General features: G+C 43.7%; 2 protein-coding genes across 2 annotated transcripts in view; both read left to right on the top strand.

Moving 5' to 3' along the window:
* The window catches only part of Lrmda (leucine rich melanocyte differentiation associated), a 1,017,760-nt gene that overhangs the window by 347,317 nt on the left and 645,983 nt on the right, over window positions 1-24,460 (top strand). The gene's annotated exons all lie outside the window — the stretch shown is intronic.
* On the top strand, window positions 18,895-19,254 carry LOC130885024 (40S ribosomal protein S20-like). Its single transcript, XM_057786395.1, has one exon. It carries the CDS (start codon window positions 18,895-18,897, stop codon window positions 19,252-19,254), a length of 360 nt encoding a protein of 119 aa, XP_057642378.1.

Below are 24,460 nucleotides of genomic sequence, written 5' to 3'. Positions count from 1 at the left end.
GTCAATCATAGAATTTTATTGCATACTTTGTTCTTATTTCTCTTCCTCTATGTCCCCTCCTCCACCTCTCTTCTACTCAGTAACCCCTCTCCTCTTCTTCTCTCATGTCACCTGGATTCTATGACCTCCTTTTCTCCACCTCCACCCTGCCCAACAGTTAAGATCTTCCTTGCCTTTGACAGGTCTTATTCTAGTTTCAGGGCTCACACCCACACACATAGATAAAGACTGAAACTAGGATTTGCCTATGAGAGAAAACAAACCGTATCGTGCCTTTCCGAGTCTGGACATTTTACTTAATATAATCATTCCTACTCCTATTTGTGCTTCTCCACTTGCTCTGATTTCACTTTTCTTCATGGCTTGCAGCCGTGTATAGTCACCAACATCAGTACGTCAAGGCTCTGCCTTCTCCATTTCCACCTTCTCCACATCCTTGTAGCCCTTGTCATTGCCTCTCCTGCTGGTGCGTGAGATGATGTATCTCATGTGACTTTAACTTGCATTACACCATGCCCAATCATACAGAATGTGTTTGTGTAGTTAACTGGTCATCTTTGTATCTTCTTGTGGAATGTATCTTTCAAATCTATTGTTCCTTATAAGGGTTAGCTATATTCTTATTGAGTTGTGTTTCTTTTTTATTTTGGATTCAATTCCTTTATCTGACTTATGATTTGCAAAATCTTTCTCCCAGTCTGTGGTTTTTGTAATGGAACGTTTATAAGTGCAAAGGTTTTGATACGGTGTCAACAGACTGACTTAAAATACCTTTTTTCTGGGAGACAATATTTTCAGAGATGTTTGTAAGGATTCCACACATCAACCAAGGTCACAGTCACCTTCAACTTTGCTGATATCCGGGAGAACCTGTGGCTTTTCCTATTGTTAGTCTTTTATTTCATTGATTCCTGCCCTTTCCCCTTACTTTGCTATTTCTTTTTGCTTATTAATATGGAAACTTAGATAATGCTGTTATATTTTTCATATTTATAATGAAGCTATAGACTTTACCACTGCATCTATGGATTTTCTTCTATTTTCTATTTGAATTTATATAGAATTGCAGTATTTTTAAACTTTTTGTGATTTTTGTTTCTGATCTAATTTTTTTTCTTTTTAAAGAAATAAGCTTTTGAATTTTCAATTATTTGTGCTTTTGTATATGTTATATTTTGGTGAATTAAAAACTGCTGCTGTTTACTCAGCAGACAGAGGCATGTGATCTCTGTGAGTTTTAGTGTTAGTTTTGGTCAACAAAGCTATTTCTTGGCTAGCCTAGTCGAAAATGGTACTCTATCAGAAAACATAATATTTGTATTTTAAAGAATCTTAACTGCATATGATTTACCTCTATGTATATACCCTGTATAATTATGGGAAATGTATCTTCTGCCATCATTTGCTAAAGTGATCTGTAAATACCAGCCGGTAGTTTGGCAGCATTCAGATCTACTATATTGCTAACTGGAATTCGTTCTGTTAAGTACATCTATAATTAAGAAGGGTATCTATTTCTATTAATGACAATTGTGGAGTTTTTTTTCAACTTTGCCTTCTAGATATTTGTACTTTGTGTTATGTTTGCTTCGAATTCATGTATCCCATTTATGACCTATGTGTGCTCCTCATGGTCTGACCCCCTAAGTACTGTACAGTATCGTCATGGTGAAGCACGGTCACTGTGCGGCATCGTCACTTTGCGGCATCGTCACTGTGAGAAAACGTTACTGTGCGGTACCATCACTGCATGGCACCATCACTGGGCGGCACCATCACTGGGCGGCACCGTCACTGGGCGGCACCGTCACTGGGCGGCACCATCACTGGGGGGCAACGTCACTGGGTGGCACCGTCACTGAAGGGCACCGTCACTGGGAGGCACAGTCACTGGGAGGCAGTCACTGGGGGACACCGTCATTGGGCGGCACCGTCACTGGGGGACACCGTCATTGGGCGGCACCGTCACTGGGAGGCACCGTCACTGGGAGGCACAGTCACTGGGGGACACTGTCACTGGGCGGCAATGTCACTGGGCGGCACCGTCACTGGGGGGCACCATCACTGTGTGGCACCATCACTGGGCGGCACCGTCATTGGAGGGCACCGTCACTGTGCAGCAATGTCACTGTGCGGCACCGTCACAGGGCGGCATCGTCACCTGGTCTTCATGTTTACTTTCATTGCTTTTATCTTTACTGTTATCACCACAGTCACACCATTTGCGTCTTTTGATGCTCTCAGTTTCCAGTGTCTCTGTGTTATTTCGGCCTGTTTGTATGCTTATGACCTCATCCTTGTAGGCCGTCCTCAGTGGGCCTGTGTGTTCTATTGATTTCTGTGGTCTTTATCACAGAGCTTAGTCACTTATGCTTCATGTAATTATTAAGATATTTTTTTGCCTATGTCTATCATTGACATGGTATTTTGTATTTGTGCGGTTTACTTTTATATTTCCTAGTTTTTTCAATTCTTTTAAATAAATCGAATTTGTTTAGCGTTTTATTTTAATTCACTTTTCTAATGTTTAAGCCATTTTCCTTTCAGTGTCTCCTTTACAGATTAGAATTTATACCCTCAACTTTGTCTGATTTTGCAGCCTACCCAGAGTTATTCCTATACAACTTGGTATAAATATAACAACCTGAGCATTTAAACTATTATTGCACAAAAGAAAGGGTTTCATTGTGATAATTTCACATGTAAATAAATATGCAAGTGTGACTGCACTTTTTCTCATTTGCTACCTCCGTTACTTTCCCTTGTTTCCTCTCTACTGACTTCCTTTCTTCACTACAGTCACCCTTCTCTCTCTCTCTCTCTCTCTCTCTCTCTCTCTCTCACACACACACACACACACACACACACACACACACACACACACACGGCATATAATGAAAACAGGTGACAATCATGGAAGAGGAGGTAGGAGGACTGTAAGAGTCAGATTACTCCAGATGTCTGCTATGAGATAGTGTCTTCTATATATGACGAACCATGTTACACTCATGAAATATCAACAATGTGGTCATCCACACAAGGCCTGAACAATGGCAGCACTAGTTGACTTCCCAACATCTATTAACAAAATTTCAGAAGGTCCCAACGGTAGATGAAGAACGCCAGATAGCTAATGGCTGCTGAGAGAGTGAGATTCATCCCTTTCCAGGGCCAAGTGCCCTGATAGGTTAGCCGGTCCTAGTGGTCAACCCTGTGCATGTAGGAGTTCTGTGTGCAAGTGGAGCAAGGGGGAGCCAGCCATTATCTCTGCGGTCTCAGGGCGGTTAGGGTTGTAAGGTCCTTTCCTGGTAAGTCACTAAGACCCCTGTACTCTGCCATGGCCCCTTCTGGTCACATGACAAGCAGCAACTCCAGTCTCAATGGATCTGTCCAGTGCCCGAAGGATATTTTTCTTGCATATGAAATCCTGTGTTGTTTTCCTTTTGTTGTTGTTTTATTTGTCCTGGGTACCAAGCCTGGAATGTTATGCACCACAAGAAGAGCTCTGACCTGAACTCAGTTGGGTTTCTTTCAGGATTTTAAAGATAGATTTCAAATTCATTCATTGTTTCTGAACCCGAGTGAGTTGTCAACTGTATGGAGCTGCATCTATGTGTCATGACCCTTGTCCTTTGAGTGCTTTTAAGAGTTACTTTTTATGTTTGATTTTCAAAGTCTTTACTTGGTATTTACCATGAAGCCATGTTTATTAGGATATTCTTTTTGTTAAATATGAGAGGGGATTTCTCTCTCTTTCAAAAAGCATATTTGTTTCAGCATCTCTCTTCACTTCCTAATTTCTGACTGAATGTGTGTTAGACACCTTAGTATTATTCCATATTTGTCTGAGATATTTTAACATATTTAATATATTTTTCAATATTTTCTTCAAGTCGGATAAATATTTTTGATCTCTCTTCTAATATTATCGATCTCTCTTCAAGCTGAGCTGCCCCTTCCCTACCTCATTTCCATTTTCTGTTAAAATCATTCAATGAATTTTTTATCTTTGTTATTTACTATTGAGATACAGAATTCAACTAGGTTCTTTGTAGTTTTAATTTTCTATTGATATTTCATGTTTGTCTACTTTTATAACCCTCGTTTCCTTGAGTCTTTTGAAAATATTTTCAATAGCTTTTTAAAAGCCTTTTTTACTTATTTTGAATTATCTCAAGATCTTTATTTATTGCCTGAAATCTCTTTTGAAAGTAAGTTGCATGTTTGTTTCTTAATATGTCTGGTATTTTTGTTGTATCACCATTTTGTAGATATTTTCTGTTCTGTCATCGTTCTTTGAAAAGCACCAACTTTTATCCTACATTCATATTTGTATCTGAATTAGACATGGATTGCCTTGAAGTTGGTGAGGCTTATTTGTATCCATTAGAAACAAAAATCTGTTTTAATTTTGTAATTTATCTTAGTGTAAAACCATTATGCTGAGGCATGGTCTTCACTTTTCAAGACTTTCGCCTCAGGGACCAGGAATGCAAAGCCAAGGGAGTTTACCAAGCGCTTTCACCTCATTGTAGCCACAATTCCAGTCTCCAGTGCTCCACGACGGACAATCTAGGAAATATCCTGTGCCCTTCAGCCTTTTCCATACTCATTTCTTCTGACTGTGTAAACTTGCTTCATACATTTCCGGTGCAAAGGCTAAGATCTCAGGTTGTAAGCAGGTGCACACAGTGTTCTGTCTGCACCACACCCTCTTTTCTCTGGGGCGTCTCTCCATGATTTGCTATCACTTTGACCTCTTGAAAATCTGTCTTCCAGACCAGAAAGTTCTGGCTGCTGTGTGCAGTGCACACCGCAGAGTGGGCCCATGGAGAGCAAGCTCAGGCAGCACTCTATGATTTTTCTTAAAAGTCATTTTCCTCCACTCTTTGCCTGCTTGCAGTTGCTCTACAGTATCTTCTATTGGTTGTTATTTATAATAGATAAATACATATAAATAAATATACATTTTTTCTATAAAGAACAATATTGATGTAAATAAAATGTTAATTTTTATCCATCAGAGGTCAAATAGGATCACTTTACTTCTACAACAAACCATTGGTACCCCTCTGTGAGACTGTCCTGAGGCACACAGGAGATAGACGCCCTTTACCCTCTGCACTTTTATTTCTTGGGATTGTGGGGTTTTAGGACTAAACCATCTGCTACCAGCATGTGAGATTCTACAGTAGGACCCCTGCCTCACTTTCAGATACGTTCACTGAAGCGACTCAAGTGCTATCTAGTATTATCACTGATTTTTAAAAATTTCTGTTTTTATTGTTGCTTAAGCAGTTAGAGCCCTGTACCGTTCTATCCATTCATCCCTCTGTCCATGCAGTTGGGATTGAAAGCCTTTTGTGCATAAAGCACAGTTTGACAGATTATAGTTCAGACACGAATAAAATAAAGCCATCAACTTGTGAAGTTTCCTTTGTAGTTGGAAGGAAAAGCAAATAAATAAATAAATAAGAAATAGCAGACAATTGCCAGCTTGCGATGAATATCATAGAAAAAATGAAGTGCACTGAAGGATTCTGGGGGTGAACTGCGCCTCTCCTGGGTTCCTGGGCCCCAGATCAACCCTGCTCCTGAGGGCAGGCAAGCAAGTAAACTTGTCGGCCGAAGTGTGGGTGGGCACCCGCGTGTCTGCGCATGCACCAAGCATCTGGCAGGTGGGCATAGGGAATGGCCACCTGCGTTCAGAGAAGGATTCTGAGACACAGAGAATGTCTTGACTTTTTCTGTGAGTGAAACAGAGATCCTTGAATGGTTTTCCACTGAGGGAGAGTATTGTGTAACCTCTCTCTTAGACTCTAGGGGGCAAAGAGGAGGGACTGGAGAGAATAGTTCCCGACTGGTGACATATGAGGGTATCAGCAATGGCTATAAACCATGGGTGCTGTTACCTATCACCCCAACCTGCCTTGTACCAGACATCCTTACCTTGGTAGGGGCACAGCTGTGACTGTCCCACTACACAGAAGAACATGTGTGTAGGAAAGGAAGACCCTGGCTAAAAGCTTAGACTATAGTGATGGATTTGACTCTGTGTGTGTATGTGTGTGCAGATAGCCACACACCTAGTCCTGTAAGTCACCACAAATATAGCCTGGTTAATGTCTATTCACAATTAACTAATTATAAGCCTGCCATTCCTTTCCTTGAACTGACAGCTGGTTTGTTTCACTGAAGACAATGTCTTTGGTAAAGTTCCCTTACCACATTAAAGAGCGTCACCCCCCTCAAACTGAAATGATAGCTTCAAGAATAAAGATTAAGCAACAGCTATTCAATAAAAAGAATCCACCCCAGTGCCTCATATTCGATAAGTATTTACTAAGTGCTACCTGAAATGAGATTTACTGCCTGTCTGTTATTAAATATTCTAACGATTTAATACATTTCAAGCCTCTGGAAACTGTACCAGTAATCAGTTCAACAAATGCTAGCTTAGAACCAAACCAGAAGTAGAGACTCATGTGCGGTCTCTTGATTTGTTAATTACCGAGGCGCTATTGCAAGTCTGTCCAGATGCATACGTTCATATGTTCTGCATGCGGGTCTGTTTCCAGCACCCATCCCTCAGCCTTATCTGTCTCTCTCCTACTCCTCCTACAATTTATTGAGCCCTCCCAAATGCAGTAGTCTCTATGTTGATGCTTTTCCTGCCAAGCTTCCTGTCAGCCTTCAGAGGAAGATGCTGAGTGAGAACCCAGCTTGAGAGAGGTCATTGAGAGAGTTCTGCTTCAGCCTTAGCCCCATGAACTGGGCGGTGTGAGGATTCAGAAACCTTAAGCATGGTATTATTTGTTTTGTGTGTATACATGTTTGTGCAAGGGCTGAGGTGAGAGGACAGCTTGCAAGAATCTGTTCTCTTTTCCCATCATGACTGGAGTCCGGACTCAGGTGGCCAGACCTGGTTGCAGATGTCTTGGACTGAACTATCTGTCTAGCCTAACCTTAAGGATCTTATGAAACTCTCCATGAATTGAAAGGTGTGCTATCAGGCTTTGGGACAGGTCATCAGACAAGCTCAGTAGTTGGTGACCAGTTTCTTATGTCTCCTGATCATGGCCCCCTTTTTACATAAGGAAACAGACCCTGAGAAGTCATCTGACTTACCCAAGGCACCCATAGTACCACTCAGTTTTCAAAACTGGTCCACCTGCCGCCTTCTCTGGCTGAAATAGAAAGGCAGGCTAACTGGATGCTGATACCCTCAGTTGTTGCATTGCTGGTCAGAGTGGTCTCAGGACCTATATCGCCTAAATAAACATTCTGACTGTGCTGTATTTTACCTGTAGCAATCATGCAAATTATCTAAGCAAATCTTCGTAGAGATGCCTCACTCTCCTCGCCTGTAAAGAGGGTTTGTTGACGCTTCCTTTTACACGGGTCGTGTGTGGTTCATGTGAATTTGCTCTGCACAGTGCTCAGGTCAATAGTGGCATGTAAGCAGCTTCTTTATGTGGCCACCGTCCCTTGTCGAGTCTGCCTGTGAGACTCTCTGCAGTGCTGGGGGTCCCCAGCAGCATTCCTGCGCCCTTGGGCTCAGGACCCCTCCCCATGAGTGCATGGATTATTCCCTGCAGCTCAGCTGCAGTCTGCCTCCCGCTCCCCAGTGCCCACCTTGGTTTCTGCTCTGCCATCTGCTGTCCCATTTGCAGCTCCTGTCAGGTCAATGCTAGTGAGGCCTTAGCGGGTGCACAGGCAGCGTGTCATGTCCCCACACTGCCGTACATCTTGTTTCACAGGTATTTTGCTATAATGCTTTGTGACCTTTTCCATTGAGTGAGGTAGTTGGAGAGGCACTCGGTAAGGGAAAATTGAGCTGTTTTATTCCTCCCCAAGGAGGCTCCTGTTTCCTTTCCACCATTCATTTGAAAGCTATCATTTTCTTGATTTTATGGCTGAAAAACACCATTGATTCACTGGGTGTTAGATGCTAAGAGTTCTCCTATTGACATGCCTATTGACAGTTCTCAGTATATTCTGTGTCTAATTATCACTCTTGGCTAAATGATACACCTTGTGGGCTTGAGTGATGGAGTCGATAGCTCTCACCACATTGTTCTAAGCCATGCCTATTGAGTCCCATGTCACAGCAGTGTGATTTATGTGATCAGAAAGAAAATTTCTGTTTGTGTGCTGCGTAATTAAAGCAAGCGCAGAGTGACTGGTGACAAAAGTCAGGCCTGCCGATGTCATCCCCAAACGAGGAGAGATTGCTGCGGTAAGCAGCTACGACAGCGAGGAATCTCGGTTGTCTTCTGCTTTGTAATCTTCAAGGGTTCGATTTTCATTCTTGCCTTGGCTAGGATTCTTCCTATCTGCCTTTCCACTGCTTCATGTTCAAAGCTTGTGTGTGTGTGTGTGGGGGGGTGCGTGCGTGCATGCTTGCATGCATATGTTACACTATGATTTTCAAGTGCCGGAACCCTTGTCATGGCTCTGGGGTAGACTTTTTTGTGTTTATATGGTGGAGGCAATGTTCACAGAATTCAAACTGGCTGAAGCCCACACTTTTAAGCAAGAATGGATAGCTTCCCGTTGGTGGCCTGTGGTTGTAATCCTAGAACTAGGGAAGATCGGACAGGAGCATTGCCTATTCAAGGCCAGTCTAGACTACAGTCGTGAAACACTCGCTCTCAAAGAACCAAATCAAATCAAACCAAACTAACCACCCAACAAAAAGCCTATCTTTGCTAGTTTGAATTTTTCTGGGCACAATGGAAATAATTTCTTTGAATGACATGTTCTAGGAGGTATAGATGGTGACCCTGGCCATCAGGTAATGATGGAAAAGTACAGGCAGTAGACAGGAGTCAGAAGAATGGACCCCTAATAAGGAAACTTCCCTGGTACAAAGCATCCTGTTCTGCCTTGATTAGTGTTTGGCAGGTGCTTATTGGAGACGTTCTTTGGAACAGTCCCAGGTCATGTCACTTTCCTCTTCAGTACTTGGAGAGTGAGCACTTCCCAGAAGACCAGAACCAAGTACCTTAACCTCCAGGGCTTCTGAGTCCTCACCTACTAAGTATACAGTGGTTCTCTTTAGCTCAAACATACCATGGTGTTGAGAAGCCATTGGGGAATGTAAATGTGTCCCCAAATAGTCTGTCCTTAAGGGAGTCATTCGTTAGGCTACCATTACTTGAGACATATTTCATGTAGGGTGGTCATCTAAGATGTAGAGTCTCTCAACTTCACACAAGACTGAAGGAAATGTGAAGATCACAATTAGAGCATGACAGTTAATAATAGCTAGGATCAGAATGGTGGAGGTTGGCCAAAGGACTGGACACTTCTGTGTCTCTGAGTTAGACAAAGAATTTGGCCTGGTGGCTAACAAAGGTTCTGAGTGGATTTAGACTTGGGTGTTGTTGTTGATTGGGGCTGTGTGAAGACTTGATGATTCTGAGGCCTTGTGTAAGGAGAGCAATGGGAGATCAGTGATTCTAGAACCCACCGTTCCAGAAACAGGAGTTTTCATGATCTTCTTACTGTCCTTTTCTATTTAGTGTAACTCAGTGTGAGACATTATTATAGTACAAATATATAGAACTGTCTAGAAAAAAAGGTGTGTTTGTGTGCATGTGAGTGTGTGTGTGTGTCTGAGAGAGAGAGAGAGAGAGAGAGAGAGAGAGAGAGAGAGAGAGAGAAGATAGAGAGAAAGACAAAGAGAGAGAGAGAGAGAGATCTACTTTAGGCTAAGAAAGCCTGACTTGATGCCATTTACTTCACAGTATAGCCGACTACAGAGACTTTGGGCCTCCAGTCCTTATTTTCTTTATTAGAATTTTTACTTACTGAAATTTTAAGATGGCTCTTCTCTCTCTGAGGGATACACTGGTATTTTTAGTTGGCCATATTACTTTCTCTTAAATATCAAGTAAACCTTGAGACATCAGGTGGCCAACAATCACCTCTTCAGCTTAGTGTTCACTGCGCATGTGTGCTATAAATGCAGTTGGGTCCTCAAACTGCTGGTAGGCCTCGGCAAGAAGAGTCTTCTCTGCACATAGAAGATGAGCTCTGAACACTCTGAAAGGGCCATGGAGTTTCTCCCTGTCTGTCTGTAGCAACTGGTGAACATGTCTACAGGAAGACTTCTTAGCACAACAGTGTCTCATTGACACAGTCCCGAGTGCAGGGGATGCAGGATGATCGAGCAGAGTCAGGCTAATCACAGAGGGTCATCTTTGACAAGTGAGACCCACTTTAAAAACACTGAGTTCCCCTGATTACTTGAAGACTTTGGATCACATGTAATCAGGGGATGTGACTTGTTTGCGCTGTGCTGGGACCTCCCCTCTAGCCATAGCCAGTTTATTTTAAGTGTTCGAATCCACCTTGTGATTCTTAGGGTGCATAGTTCTTGCTGTGAATGTGTAGCTTTCTAGCTCTGTGTTCCTGTCACTCAGAGACAACACTGCTGGTAGAGACATCACTCAGTGGATTTTAGGGCAATCTGAAAGTGGCCAGGAAGGATGGATACACCCTTTGTTTTCCCCCAAATGCCTTCCGGCCTCCACCTGTTTGAGTTTGGCAGTGCCTGCGAGAGTGAGTGAACGCGTGTTCTCACCTCTCAATGCTTTGTGACTTTAGCCAGAGGCCAGTCCCGTGGCTGAGTGTGCTCTAAGTCTTGGTCATGTGAGGGTGCCTGTGGGATGAAGTCGGCAGTTTGCATACGGCCAGGGTTCACCCAGGGAAGAGGCGGTGTGGGGAGAAGCAGCCACCTTCTCCCTCTGGAGTTGTCAGGCGAGATAGTGCCCTGCTGAGGAGTCCAGAGATATAGTCAGTGGGACAGGGCCAGAGCCATAGCTACCCCAGGCATTCCTGGTGAGTCGTGGACTGAATGGCCTGCATCACTGGGCAGGCAGCAGCAAGGCACCTGGAATTCAATACTTCCCTGCAGCAACCAAGCTTCTTAAAATGGCAAATTATTATTTTTCTTCCTTTCTGTATTTGGGATTGTTTATGCATCTCAAATGAGCTGTAAAGGGAATTTTGGACATTCAACAAACTTCTGCTTGAAAGAGGCGGGTTGGAGAAAGGAACGCCGTCACATTAAATACCAGCTATTGTGCATCTCATTCAGCCTGACGAACAGCGGCCTGAAATGGCAGGGGATTAAATTGATGTAATGACAAGAACTCATATGGGAGACTGTGGGAATGGGGCAGAATCATGCTCCGGCTTCGCTTTGATCTACCTTCGCCAGAACACATAATATACCTACATTTTTGTTGATTTTACAGGGGGCGCGTAACAAAGGAATGCCATTTCTCCTATTTCAAATTAAATAGCTATTCATTTCAAAACTTGGATATATTTCTGAGTAATGAGTTAAGTGCAGCTTTTGAGCATTTGGATCTCATAACAAGTGTATGTGTGAGTGTGTGTGTGTATGTGTGTTGTTGTTGCTCAATTGGGTTCTTGTTACAGAGACACACAGTATGTGATCGTTTGTGAATTACTCATTTTTAAGGGCATTCTTTCTATTTGGAGGAAATCTCACCTTCGTCTCAGTGAGTTTAGGCAATAAAAACCGCAGCTCCTAGGAAAATCAACACTTTCTTTCTGCAGAGCTGTGGCTGAGGCAGCCATATCTTCTGGAGAAATATATACATGTTTTTCATCTGGGAAATATCTTTCTGGCACAGTTCAAGCTGGAAGACATCAGCAGAGATGTCCAAGCTCTTGCTTGAGGTGGGGTTGATCAAAAGCGGTGGAGATCCCTTTGCACACCCTGTGAGTGCTAGGGAGTGCTTTGCACAAATGGTGAGGCTGCTTGTCGAGTACTTGTGTGAAAACATCAGGGCACGTTTTCAGCAGCACAGCTGAACACATGGTTCCGGAAGACAGGAGGGCATTGCCTTGAGCTCACGTACTCTTTGCACATTAACAAATCATCTCTGTGTTGTTTACAGAATTAGGGGGACAATTTTAAGACTTGGTGAAGAATTATAATCATCGATTTAAATGTTTTTTGTGTGTTTATTTAGTTGTGTGTGCGCGTGTGTGTGTGTGCGCACATGCATGCATGTGTACAGAGGTCAGAATACAACTTGAGGAAGTCAGGTTACTTCTCAGGCCCTCAGGCATGGCAAGCAGCCTTAAATCACGTGAGCCACCTCACCCTCACCCGCCTCGTCACTGTGTCACTGTTTGCTTCTAGGAAAATGTGAGTCTCAGACCTGGACCCACGCTTTTTTCACAGTATAAATTGACTGTGCTCTACAAAGAGACCAGTGGATCAGGATGCTTGCCCATCCTGAATTTCCATTGCCGGTTTGATCTCAGCAGATTCGTTTATCCACCTTCTCCTGACCTCTGCTTTGGATGGGTCCTAGCTGCAAAGGTGTGAACTGTCCTCATTCCCAAAACAAAGCCTTGCCTGCAAAGCTGCACCTGATCATGGGTGTGATGTCAGTAGGGATTCTGTGGGAATTTCGCATCCCCGAGTTGTGTTGTTTCCTTCTCTTCCCTGCTGGAGACTCAGCTTTCAGGATGCACGGTGATGGAACTAGAGTGACAGGAAGCCCCAAGAGCCTTGTTTCAGTCAGCTGCCACGCATGGCCTGATTGTGTTGGGAGGTATGGATAAGCGTGTGGGCAACTGAAAATCTGACACTGGACCTGGCTTCAAGGAGCTTGCATTCTAGTGAGGAAAATAAACTACTCAAGAGCTACTCACTCGAACAGTCCTCTTCACATGACAATGTTGACTGTGCAGGTGGTACAAGGGGGTGTGTCCATGGTCCTAGGATGGATGGAAAGAGGTATTTGAATTGTTAGGAGAATTCCTCCAAGGCTTCCTCCAAGATAGGTCTTGCTATATAATTTTCAGAGTGCCATTAAAAAGAAAACTCAGTCCCTCTGCTTTATGAGTTGTTGAGGGTTTCAAGGAATAGCAATAAGGTACCGAGTCGAGGGCCACACCACGTGAGTTCTCACCAAGTGCACTCTACCCGTGGCAGGGATACCTGAGATGGAAGAGGAGATGGTCTGAGCAGAACCCGAGAATCCTGCAGGGAGGAGTTTGGCATGTTGGGAAGTTGAGGGAGTACTGAGAACAGGGAGCTTGTGGCAGGGAAGCCAGGACAGAATATGGGAGAATAGGGAGGTCACTGGGAGCTTGGGATCTTTATTCAGTGAGAAACATACAGCTACTGAGGTGTCTTAGAAAGAGCTAGCACAGTCAGGTTTAGAGTTTATATGCTCATGCTTTTGTTTGCTTTCTGTTCTTGTGATAAAATAGTTTGACAAAAATCCCCTAGAAAGAGAAAGGGGTTTATTTGACTTATACTTCTAGATCATCACTGTGAGAGTTATGGGCAGGAAGTCAACTGGAAACTGAAGCAGAAACCATGGAGGGATGGCTGCTTCCTGGCCTTGCTCTGTGGCTGATGTTCAGCCAGCTTTCTTATCCATCCTGCCTAGGGATGGTGCTGCCCATGATGAACTGGACCTTCCCACACCCATCATTAACCAGAAAGCCTCCCACAGACACGTATGTCCCGAGGCCAGTCTTATCTGGGCAATTACTTATTTGAGGTTCCTTCTTCCCAGGTGACTTTAGGTTGCTTGCAGTTGACAGTCAAAACTAACCAGCCGAAGTGGCTGTGGCCGGGTAGCAGGCTTCCCAACAGATAGAGGAGCTCTCAGAAGTATCTGAGAGAGAACTGGTGGGGATTTGCTCCATGTTGGCGAGAATGGAAGCAGAAGCAAAGGTGTGGAGGTGTTAGGAGAAGGCCCAGATGATGGAACTTGGTGGTGTTTGAGTTGAAGAAGTGATAGGTGTTTCTGGCTATTATAATCATCAAGTTGAATCTTACCAAGTTGCCGGTGCTCTGCCATTTCATAAACAGCACTTTCATACAACGTGGTCTATTAAGTGAGCGGTGGGAAGGACATTCGCTTATACAAGGAGCAGGAAGAGGACCAAGGATTGGTGGTAGTGTTCTTAGAGAATTATAAGTTAGATTTCAGACATGTTCTGTTTGAGGTATCTTTGAAATGTCTACAGAAGGGTACAAGAAAGGAGGATTCCTCTGTGACTCTGGGGAAAGGCCTTTGCAGGAGGGACCTCATTACTGCAGCAAAGGCAGTGGTGGTACCCTACCAGGGATCCACCTGTTTAACACCTGTGTCTCTTCTGTAAGGGATGTATCCGCAGATTCTCAGATGAACGTATCAACAATTTCTCAGATGAGTGTATCAACAATTTCTCAGATGACTGTATCAAGAATTTTTCAGATGAAACTATTGTAGCTCAGAGAGGCCCATAACTTTCAGTCCAGGGCCCAAGTTCCTGTGTAACTTCCATAGTATACTCCCTGACTTCCTTTTTAATAAAATCTTTGTGTGTGTGAGAGAGAGACAGAGACAGAGAGACAGAGAGAGAAACAGAGAGAGAGAGAGAGAGAGACAGAGACAGAGACAGACAGACTGTGGGTATACATGCCATGGTGTTGGACATGTATGGAAGCCAGGATAATTTTTGATGTGGGTCCTTACCTCCTGCCATGTTTGAGATTGAGTCTCTTCAGTGGTACTGTAGTGTGTGACAGGCTAGTCATAGTGACACGGGCCTGCAAGTCTCTGGAGACTCTCTTGACTCTGCCTCCCATCTCATATACGAGAATTACAGGCACACACCACCACATCTGGCTCTGTGTGAAATTAGTGGATCTAAACTGAAGCCCTAGGGCTTTGGGACAAGTCCTTTAGTCACTAAGCCATCTTGTGGGCACCAAACACTACTCGCCTGATGGCCTCCTCACAGTGTGGTGCATGGCTGTTTGTGTGAGTGGAGTTGCTCTGAAGGAGTCCTCACTAGATAATTATATTTAAGGCATTTAGTGGAAATGGCCTTGTGAGTAGGAGATTTTCAGGAGAGATCCAAGGCCTCTGTGTTTGAGGAGCCATAGAGGGGACTGAACGTCAGGCTTGCACTCTTAGCATTCCCACAACCATGTTCTCACCTTTAAAGACAGGCAGCAGCTAGCTTCTCCCGAGGTCAAGCATGGGAGTCCACTGGTGGTAACTCAGGCCCCTCCTGTGGTGCTCTTGGGGTGCGTTTGATCTATTTTCACTTCTTAGAGTGCTGAGCTGATACTGCGCAGTGAATACTTGTCCTGTCCCCTGAGGGCTTCCAAGTTGATGTTGACTCAAAGCCTTCGGTAGCATTCATTCAGTTTAGGACTAAGAAAACTGCAACCCAGACGGATGTGCCTCCTGCAGTCAGGGGGAACATGCGATAGCACATCTGTTTACATAGAAAACATACTAGAAAAGGAGAAAGCCAAGGGGCCATGGAGGACAGTGGTGCTCACGTCTGAGATGGACCTGCATCCCTCATCTCTCGCTTTTATCCCACCTCCAGCCTGGACCCTCCAGAAGATGCAATATGTCAGCGAAACCCAGTATAGCTGATTGTTTGCATCTGTTTTTCTTTCTCTCTTCCTCAGTAAATCCCCTTATCACAAATGCAGACAATGCATTGAATGATGTGAATTAGACTTCATTAGCGTTGCCTTTGGATATGTCAAGTATTGAGTTTAGTCTTCTTGCTACCTTCTTTTATGCCCATTCTGGAAACACAGTATCCCATTGTCTTTGTTCCTGATGTTAAAATTAAGCATATTGTTTCCTTTTAGGATGCCATTAAAAGTCGATAATGACCTTTCCAGTGACTAATAGTTTTCATGGAACTTTAATTGTGACTTTTTCTTTTTCCTTTTTTTTTTTTTTTTTTTTTTTTAGACAGAGCAGCATCCGTCTGCCTTCTGCATCTTTGGTATCAAGGAATCAATAAAAACAGCCGCCTTTTGTTGGTGCTATAGGAGATTTTATGCCGATGACAAGGGATTTGATTTAATATTCTCTTTAAATAAGATCAACACTGCTGCAGTTATAAATGCTTCGAAAAACTGTCAAGCATGTCAATGTGTCATGAAACAAAAAGTTAGCGGCCTGGTACAAATGAGCATGTGCCGTGGGTCTGGTAGATATTTATGATTGTGCGTTAAAATATATATATTTAGAGATTTCTTTCTGCTCTTTTGGCCACGAGTAGGAAATGCAGAGACGGGTGTTTCTTTCCTGTTTCCTTCTAAACGGCAAACTTTCTTTGCCAGTTAACGATTTCCCAGGGCAGCGCTGGATGTGGTGACATGATAGAAAGAGGTATTTATGATCTGTGATGCAATTCTTAGTGAGTATGGATTTACAGTTAAATGGTGCAGCGGGAGCCCAGCTGGCAATTATTGACAGGGCCTCTGGAATCTATAGTTTGTTTGCTGCCATTATTCACACACACTTTGTTTCAGAGCCCGATTACCTGTGTCGACTGTGTTTTCCTCTTTATTTAGAGATGAATTGTCAGGCTCTGCAATTTGGGGACTTGTGTTCCGTATGGTCAGGGATAGATGGGGCAACATGTGCCTATAGCTAGTCCCCAATATCTAGTCATTTTAATTGAACTATTATATCTGATTACAGGGGCAATCCATCTCTGCGTGGCTCTGTTCTGGGGGAACATTAAACCTAGGTAGAAGCAGAGATAATAGGGAAGAAATGATTGGGGTGACCATATAGGTACAGTCTGTGGTAATGTCAGAGTCCTGGGAAAATTCAAGCTTCTTAGACATGAGCCACTGTGGCTGTAACCCATGCAGGCTTGTGCAGGGGAGTACCAGATCAACCCGTGTGACATCCATTTACAAGACAGAAGACGAGAGTCTGTGGAAAGATCTGAAATGGAGATGCTTTCCTCCAAAGACCAGTTGGAGCATCTGTGAACCCCTGGCACATATACAAATTACATTCTCATTGGACTGTGTGTATATGCAATTTCAGTGGTCCAAAGTCCCCCCAGTCATGAATCCCCATTGGAAACTCATGTGTGGAGGAGAGGGCTGTATGAACACTATGCTTGCTCCACTACCTTGTGTTGATGACGGTAATCAAAATATGACCTGTAGTTATTTATCCTAGACAATCTCTGGTTGGTTAAAATGCTGAATCTTTATTATACCAAAGACCAAACTGAAAGCTGAAATGGGCAGGGCTGACCCCAACCACCCATTTGTCACCCTGAAAAGCGTTCTGACTTGGAGATTTGCATTTCTGTTTCTGTTTGAATGCTGGCAGCTTTCCTTTAGTCTTGGCCTCTATGTGGAAACCATCTAGAAATACCATTCACGTAGGAGAACGGTGAGGAGCTTCCTTCTGCTGAACCCAGGTATCTTGGCTTTTCGGTTCAGTGGGTGTGGCTGTTACATGGAGCAGGAGTGACTCCCCAGAGCATGTACTAGTTTTCCTCCAACCCCCGTTCTTTGGAGACTTTTTCATAGATGTGAGTCATTTGCCAGACCACACATCAGCTGTCATCTACCCAAGGTTTTTTGTCATTTTGCAGGGGATGAGTGTAAACTGAGAAAGCCTCTCTGCTTGTTTTCCTGGGTGGTATTTATGCCGACAAAATGTTCCTGTCTGGGATTTATTAGCTAACGATTTTCTTTTCAGTAAACATTTGTGGTATATTCAATGTGCCCTCCTGAAGGAAGAAACAACTTGGCAGACTTTGCTATTGCTTTTAGTGTTCAGCCATTCTGTTCCTCCTTAACCATTCACCGACACTCTCCCCTCTCTGGCCTCAGCACCACTGCCTGCAATGTTCGTGCTTTCACTCCAAGACAAAATCCCAGCTGAGTGCAGGCAGCCGGGTGACACAACCAGATCAAAATGCTTTGAATTTTGAAAATGATTCCCCTCTTGGTACTGAGCCTACTGATAAGAGCAGAGCAGTTGTCACCGTGAAAACAGAGCGGTGTACACAGCACACGCTCTCCAATTAGCACACTTAAGACGTGTGTTCGGGATGACGGCAAGTGGGATGTTACAGAGTGCGGTGCGGGTAATAGGGTTTTACATTTTCATGTTTCAGTTGTTTTTTTCCTCCCATTTCAGTTTTAAGAAAATTGTTGCACATTATTGAAGCTCCTAAGTGCATTTTTAACATTGCTCTTTCTGTTTACAATAATACCTTCCAAAACAACAGAAGTCTCTCTCTCTCTCTCTCTCTCTCACACACACACACACACACACACAGGGAAATTTATACACATACATATACACACATGAAAATTCACACATACGTGAAAATTCACACAAATATATATATACACACACACACGCTTTTTTGTCTGTTGGTTTTTCCAAGTGGAAAGAAAGCAGTTCATTGGGTATAATGTTTTCCTGATTCAGGCTAGACCACTCTCCAGAAGACCCTTTAGCTGGCTTCCTAGGGGCTGGATTTGATGCAGTTCCTGAACAACATGGCACTCTGATGTTCAACAGACTCAGTCTTAGACATGAATTCTTCTTTCAGGATCCATACAGATATCCCAAGAGATTTAAGTCAGATGTTTACAAGGGATATAAACTAACAGGGTATATAATGTGAACATGTTATACCCAGAGTTATTTACATGTGTGACCTACTCATTTGTAGGCTTCGGCATGCAAGGGGAAATGGGTGATGTTTGAGTCTCTGGTACCCAGCTTTGGGGCCGGCATACTTGTTAAACTGATAGTTATGGAAGTATTACCTCTTTGCTAATATTTCTGGTTCTCGTCTCCTTCTGCCTTTCTTATTGAATCATACTTCCTGTCTGTCTTGAAGTTGCACATGTTCTGCTTTGTTAATTCAGTAGGAGAAAAATTATCTCAATATTTCTGGTTCAAAGATTTGAGACTGCTTTCTTTCTGAGGCATGGTGGTGTGCGCCGCGGAGCTCCGCTCGGCCTGCTCGGTCCTGACTCACCGCTGTTCGCTCCCCGCGGAGGAACAAGTCAGTCAGGAAGCCAGCATCGCAGCCATGGCTTTCAAAGACACCGGGAAGACGCCCGTGGAGCCCGAAGTGGCGATCCACCGAATCCGGATCACGCTCTCCAGCCGCAACGTGAAGTCGCTGGAGAAGGTGTGTGCCAACCTGATCAGAGGTGCCAAGGAGAAGAACCTGAAAGTGAAGGGGCCCGTGCGCATGCCCACCAAGACCCTGAAGATCACTACGAGTAAAATACCATGCGGAGAAGGCTCCAAGACGTGGGATCGTTTCCAAATGAGAATCCACAAGCGCCTCATTGACTTGCACAGCCCCTCTGAGATAGTTAAACAGATTACGTCCATCAGTATTGAGCCGGGCGTGGAGGTTGAAGTCACCATTGCGGATGCCTAAGTCAACTGTTTAATAAATTGACTTAATCTGTTAAAAAAAAAAAAAAAGATTTGAGACTTACCATAGCTTTTCTTCTGCATGTCAAACTCTAGTGCATTTTATTGTAAGACCAGCATTGTAGAATATCGAAGAATCTGTTCATTTAAATCTCTGAGCAGCTGTGTTGGCCAGAACCACCTCCCCAACAGGTGACCTACATTGGACATATAGAGCTTAAAAGAAACAGCCATTTCTTTCTGTTGTTTTGTCAAGCCACTGAAACTTAGGCATTGTAGTAGGGCAGCAGCCTTCTTATTTTGGCAGTGGGCTAATTAATGTTTATTTAGTATTGTGTGCTTAAAGTAATTCTCATAGCAGTTCATTTAATTATCGCTGTAATTCTTTGCAAAAGATATTGCTGTTGTCTTCCCAATGCAGGTGAGGTGATTTGGGTGCTGTGAGATGTCACAGGCCTGAAGTCAGAGCAATGGTTCTAGCTGACCTGAGACTTAAACTCAGTCTGGCTGGGAGATGCTCAGGAAGTGGTGAGTTACTGGTGTAAGATCATCAGGCGTAGAGGTTTTCGTGTAGTTTCATGAGGAGTTTCACTTGGAATCATCTGGCCTGGATATCTCTTGATGTTTGCCATTTCTCCTAAATAGTTCTATGTTTTTAGATGTTGAAAAGTCAACTTCTAGCCAGGTGGTGGAGGTGCATGCCTTTAATCCCTGGAGGCACTCTGGAGGCACAGGCAGATAGATCTCTGAGTTTGAGGCCAGACTGGTCTACAGAGTGAGTTCCAGGATGGCTAGGGCTACATAGAGAAACCCTGTCTTGAAAAACCAACATATAAATAAATTAGCAAACAAACAAATAAAAAAGTCAGGTGCTTAGGCCTGAGTGTGATGGTGGCACAAGTCATGGATGGACATAATAAAATCTTGCTAAAGAGGGAGGAATGGCTCTGTCTACGCATCTCTTTGTATGTGTGTACTCACGTCTGTGTAAGTGTGTGTGTGCACGTGTGCACGTGTGCGCATGTTCATGTATGCATGCACGCATATGGAGACCAAAGGACAACTTCAGATGTCATTCTGCAAGGGCCATTGTCTTAGGGTCTCTATTTCTGTGAAGAGGCACCTTGACCATTGTAACTCTTACAAAGGAAAACATTTAATTGGTGACTTACATTTTCAGAGGTTTAGTCCATTATCCTCATGGTGGGACATGGTGGCTTGCAGGCAGACATGGTGCTGGAGCAGAATCTGAGTTAATACATCTTGATTTGCAGGCAGCAGGAAGTGGTCTGTCTCTCTGGAAATAGCTTGAGCATAGGGAACCTCAAAGCCAACCCCCACAGTGACACACTTCCTCCAACAAAGCCACACCTCCTAATACTGCCACTACCTATAGCTTATGGAGGCCAATTACATTCAAATTACCACAGCTGTCCATCTGGTTTTTATTTTATTTTATTTTATTTATTTATTTTTTTTAGGTAGGATTTCTCCTGTAGTCCTGCATCGCCTAAAAAAGGCTAGGTTGACTGGACAGCAAACCCAGGCATCCTGCTGTCTCTGTTCTCTCTGCACTGATCCCAGTATGTGCTACCATGCCTGCTTTGGATAAATCCCTTTTAATTTGAACTATCAATGTGCAAATGTCTCAAACATCTTTCAGCAAACATCTGTGTTCCATGGGTCACAACTCATCACATACTTAGACCATAGACTCAGGAGAGTATGTGATAAAGAAGGTAGATATAAAAGAAATTGTGTAAGGAGGCTTTGGGGGGAAAGGTTGAGGGGTCAGTTACCAGTGGGGTGATGACAAGCCAGCTGTTGGTGATCATCTTGTGCCATCACCTGCTTTTACAGACATAAAACACAGAAGCTGCCCTGAATCTAAACTGTAAATGTTTAGATTCAAAACAATAGGCTGATTTTTCCTAGCAGCCCTTCCAGGTGAACTGTACCTTTTCAGATAAGAAAACTGAGTCCCACGTGAGGCTCAGTCAGTTGGTTTCTAGAGGATTTAGAGTTCCCTAATCAAAGACTTACTATTTGTAACTCAAAAGAGGGCTAAGGCCTACACTACTTGTTCCTCCAAAGGTATCCACCCTGCCTTTAGTATCCCTGCCAAGGAGCAATGGAGTTGAGCCCTCAGTACGCACTTGTGGGGCCCTGTGGGAGTTCCAGACCACTGCTCCAGCATGCTTTGCAGACTGCAGAGCTGGAAGAGTGTAGACCTGTCATGGGAGAAGAGAATGCCTGGCTTTCTTCTAGGGTGCCTCCAGGAGAGAGCTTTTATAGACGCTGGCTGCCGCACCAGTGACGTCATGGCAGCTGGCACTGCAGGGCATGCTGGGATCCATTAGTGGGTGCTCAGCTCCCCTCCTGGGTGAAGTGGGGGCCATGTGAAAAGGTTAGTTTGGCTGTTCCAACTTCCTTAAGCTCAAGTTCCTGTGCCAGGTATTTCTATTTTCTATTTGCTAACTGTTAGTTGAAACAAAGGGCTGTTTTGTTGGGTTTGTGTTTCCCTGTGGAAAAGATTACTTTAGGCACATTTTAGAAAATGCTTTTAAAAAGAATCTTGTGTGAGTTGAAAACAGAGAGAAAGAAAGTAAATGTCGTCGTGGCTTTTTATTATAATAAAGACTGTAGAAAAAGCTCTCTCAAGCCCTCCCTCCTCCCAGTCTACCAAACAAGCCTTTGTCTATAGGAGAAGGGGTGTGCTGTAACAGCAGGGGCAGATATGAGCAACCGACACAATTGGGGCCTTCGTACCAATAAGGCTTTCACTAGTGGCTTTTCCTACTTGTCAAAATGAAAGCCAGTTCACTACTGGTGGTGGTGTAGGGAGGCGTTCTCTACAAACACACTGGGAAAAGGAGACTGTCACATGAGATTTGGTGTTGTAGAATGAGAATGAGAGAAGCTGGGTTCAGCAGTGAGATGGGTTTTGTTTGTGGGTTTTTTTTGGGGGGGGGATGCTTTTAGTTTTCAATTGTTCTCTTTGAATGCCTATAAACTCACCGAAAAACTCTGTCAAAAAGACTGCATTGAGAGATATGCCAATGATGGTATCTAATGTTCCCCTAAATGTCTTTCTCTGGTGGCATTTGGTGATAGCTGGTCATTGTGTTGCAGCAGCTGGGCCTCTGCTAAGGTTCTAGGTATGTCATTGGTATGGTGATGGCAGGTCATTGTGTTGCAGCAGCTGGGCCTCTGCTAAGGTTCTAGGTATGTCATTGGTATGGTGATGGCAGGTCATTGTGTAGCAGCTGGGCCTCTGCTAAGGTTCTAAGTATGTCATTGGTTTGGTGATAGCTGGTCATTGTGTGGCAGCTGGGCCTCTGCTGAGGTTCTAGGTATGTCATTGGTTTGGTGATAGCTGGTCATGTGTGGCAGCTGGGCCTCTGCTGAGGTTCTAGGTATGTCATTGGTTTGGTCATAGCTGGTCATTGTGTGGTAGCTGGGCCTCTGCTGAGGTTCTAAGTATGTCAGTGGTTTGGGGTGAGTCTCTGGATGTGATGTTGCAATTGGCTCTCTGGTGGTCAGGAAGACTCACCTTCCCTACACATAGCTCCTGTGTGTGCTACTTGTCCTTGCTGAGGCAAAACCCCTGGCCAAAGCAATGTAAGGAAGAAAAGGAGTATTTTGGCTCATGGTTTGGTGTAGTTCATCATGGTAGGGAATTCATGGAGATAGGAGTTTGCTGTAGTTGGTCCCAGAGTGTCCGTAATCAGGAAGCAGTGAACAACGAATTCTCAGCTTCCTTTCCCCTCTTTATTCAGTCCAGGACCCCAATCCATAGAATAGTGCTGCCCACAGAGGCTATGTCTTTAAACCTCCATTAACCTAAACTAGATAATCCCTCACAGGCATGCCCAGGGGCTAACCTACCCTAGATATTTTCTCACAGACATGCCCAGGGGCTCATGTTCTACGTGATTCTAGTGTCCATCAAGTTGACAATAGAGATTAGCCATCACAGTTCCCAAGACAATCAAGGTCATGGAGGGGGACCCACACTTCCAAATAAAGTAAGCAGTAGTCATATGGGACTATGGAACACTGGAAAGGAGGCAAAACCAAATGTTCTGGAAGTTTAAAAACACGCCAAAGACTTAGCAGCAAAAAAGACTACACAGCATCTCACCAATGATAGCTTAAAAAATTGGTAGCATATTTACATATTAAAATAGTCAAAGTTTGAATACATTAAATACAATATATTATTAAATTACTTTTACTCATTCCTGTTTATCCCTTTTTGTGTGATTAGTAGAAAATGTAAATTATCTTCATGCCTTATATTTCTCTTAGACAGTGATGGTCTGGATCCAGGCAGCAGTGTAGAGCTGTCAGTCTTCTTTTGTAAACCAGTTTTAACTGGACACAGGCTCTCACTTGCCTGAGTGTTATCTGCGCTGTGGCTGCTTTTTGCCTCAGTGGCCAGGATGGTTGGCTGTAACTGTGACTATGGCTCACAAAACATAAAATACTTACCAAGGGGATATTCCCAGGAGTTTGATCATCTCCAGCCTAAGACCTGGATGGCTTGACAGGTCCTAGAATGGGTCCAGGATGCCCTGAGATTTATTCCTGTAAGTATCTTCTGTAGGCCCTGAAGAGAGAACTCAGGAAGCCCCTGGGCTTTTTGAGGTGTTTTAGGCACAGATTTCTTTTTCTTTCTGTCTATTTTTGCTAAAAAAAATTGTAAATATCAAGACCTGGTGCATAATGAAAAGACAACTCTGTCTGAGGTCCCATATTTGGTTCCTAGTACTCAAATTGGGCAGTCAATAACTGTCTGTGAATCTAGTTTCAGGAGCCTGGCATCTTCTCTTGGATTCCATAAGGCATTGTACATTTCTACAATACACACACACACACACACACACAATATTAACAATGATACCACTATTACTAATAGTAATAATTAATAATAATAATAACCTTTTTCTTAACTGGTAGATCTTCACTCGCTTGTTGCTGGGAACCTGGAAGGAGGGGCTGTAGGTGATAAGCCAGCTCTGCATGAATGACAGGCCTAGAACGCTCTGGTGTCCCATGAGCTCTGTGGTAGGACACTGCTGCTGATTTGTACGTTCCTTCCCGTTAGGGATGTGGGGTCATGTGGGATAGTGTGACCATGTGCAGTGAATTAAAGTTTCACCTGTGTGTTGGACAGCTGAAGTGCATTTTAATAATTATTGATCTTA

This window comes from Chionomys nivalis, chromosome 12 (assembly GCF_950005125.1).
Source record: "Chionomys nivalis chromosome 12, mChiNiv1.1, whole genome shotgun sequence".
Taxonomy (NCBI): Eukaryota; Metazoa; Chordata; class Mammalia; order Rodentia; family Cricetidae; genus Chionomys; species Chionomys nivalis.
The sequence above is the reverse complement of the archived record's forward strand: the minus strand, read 5'-3'. Positions and strand labels throughout refer to the sequence as shown.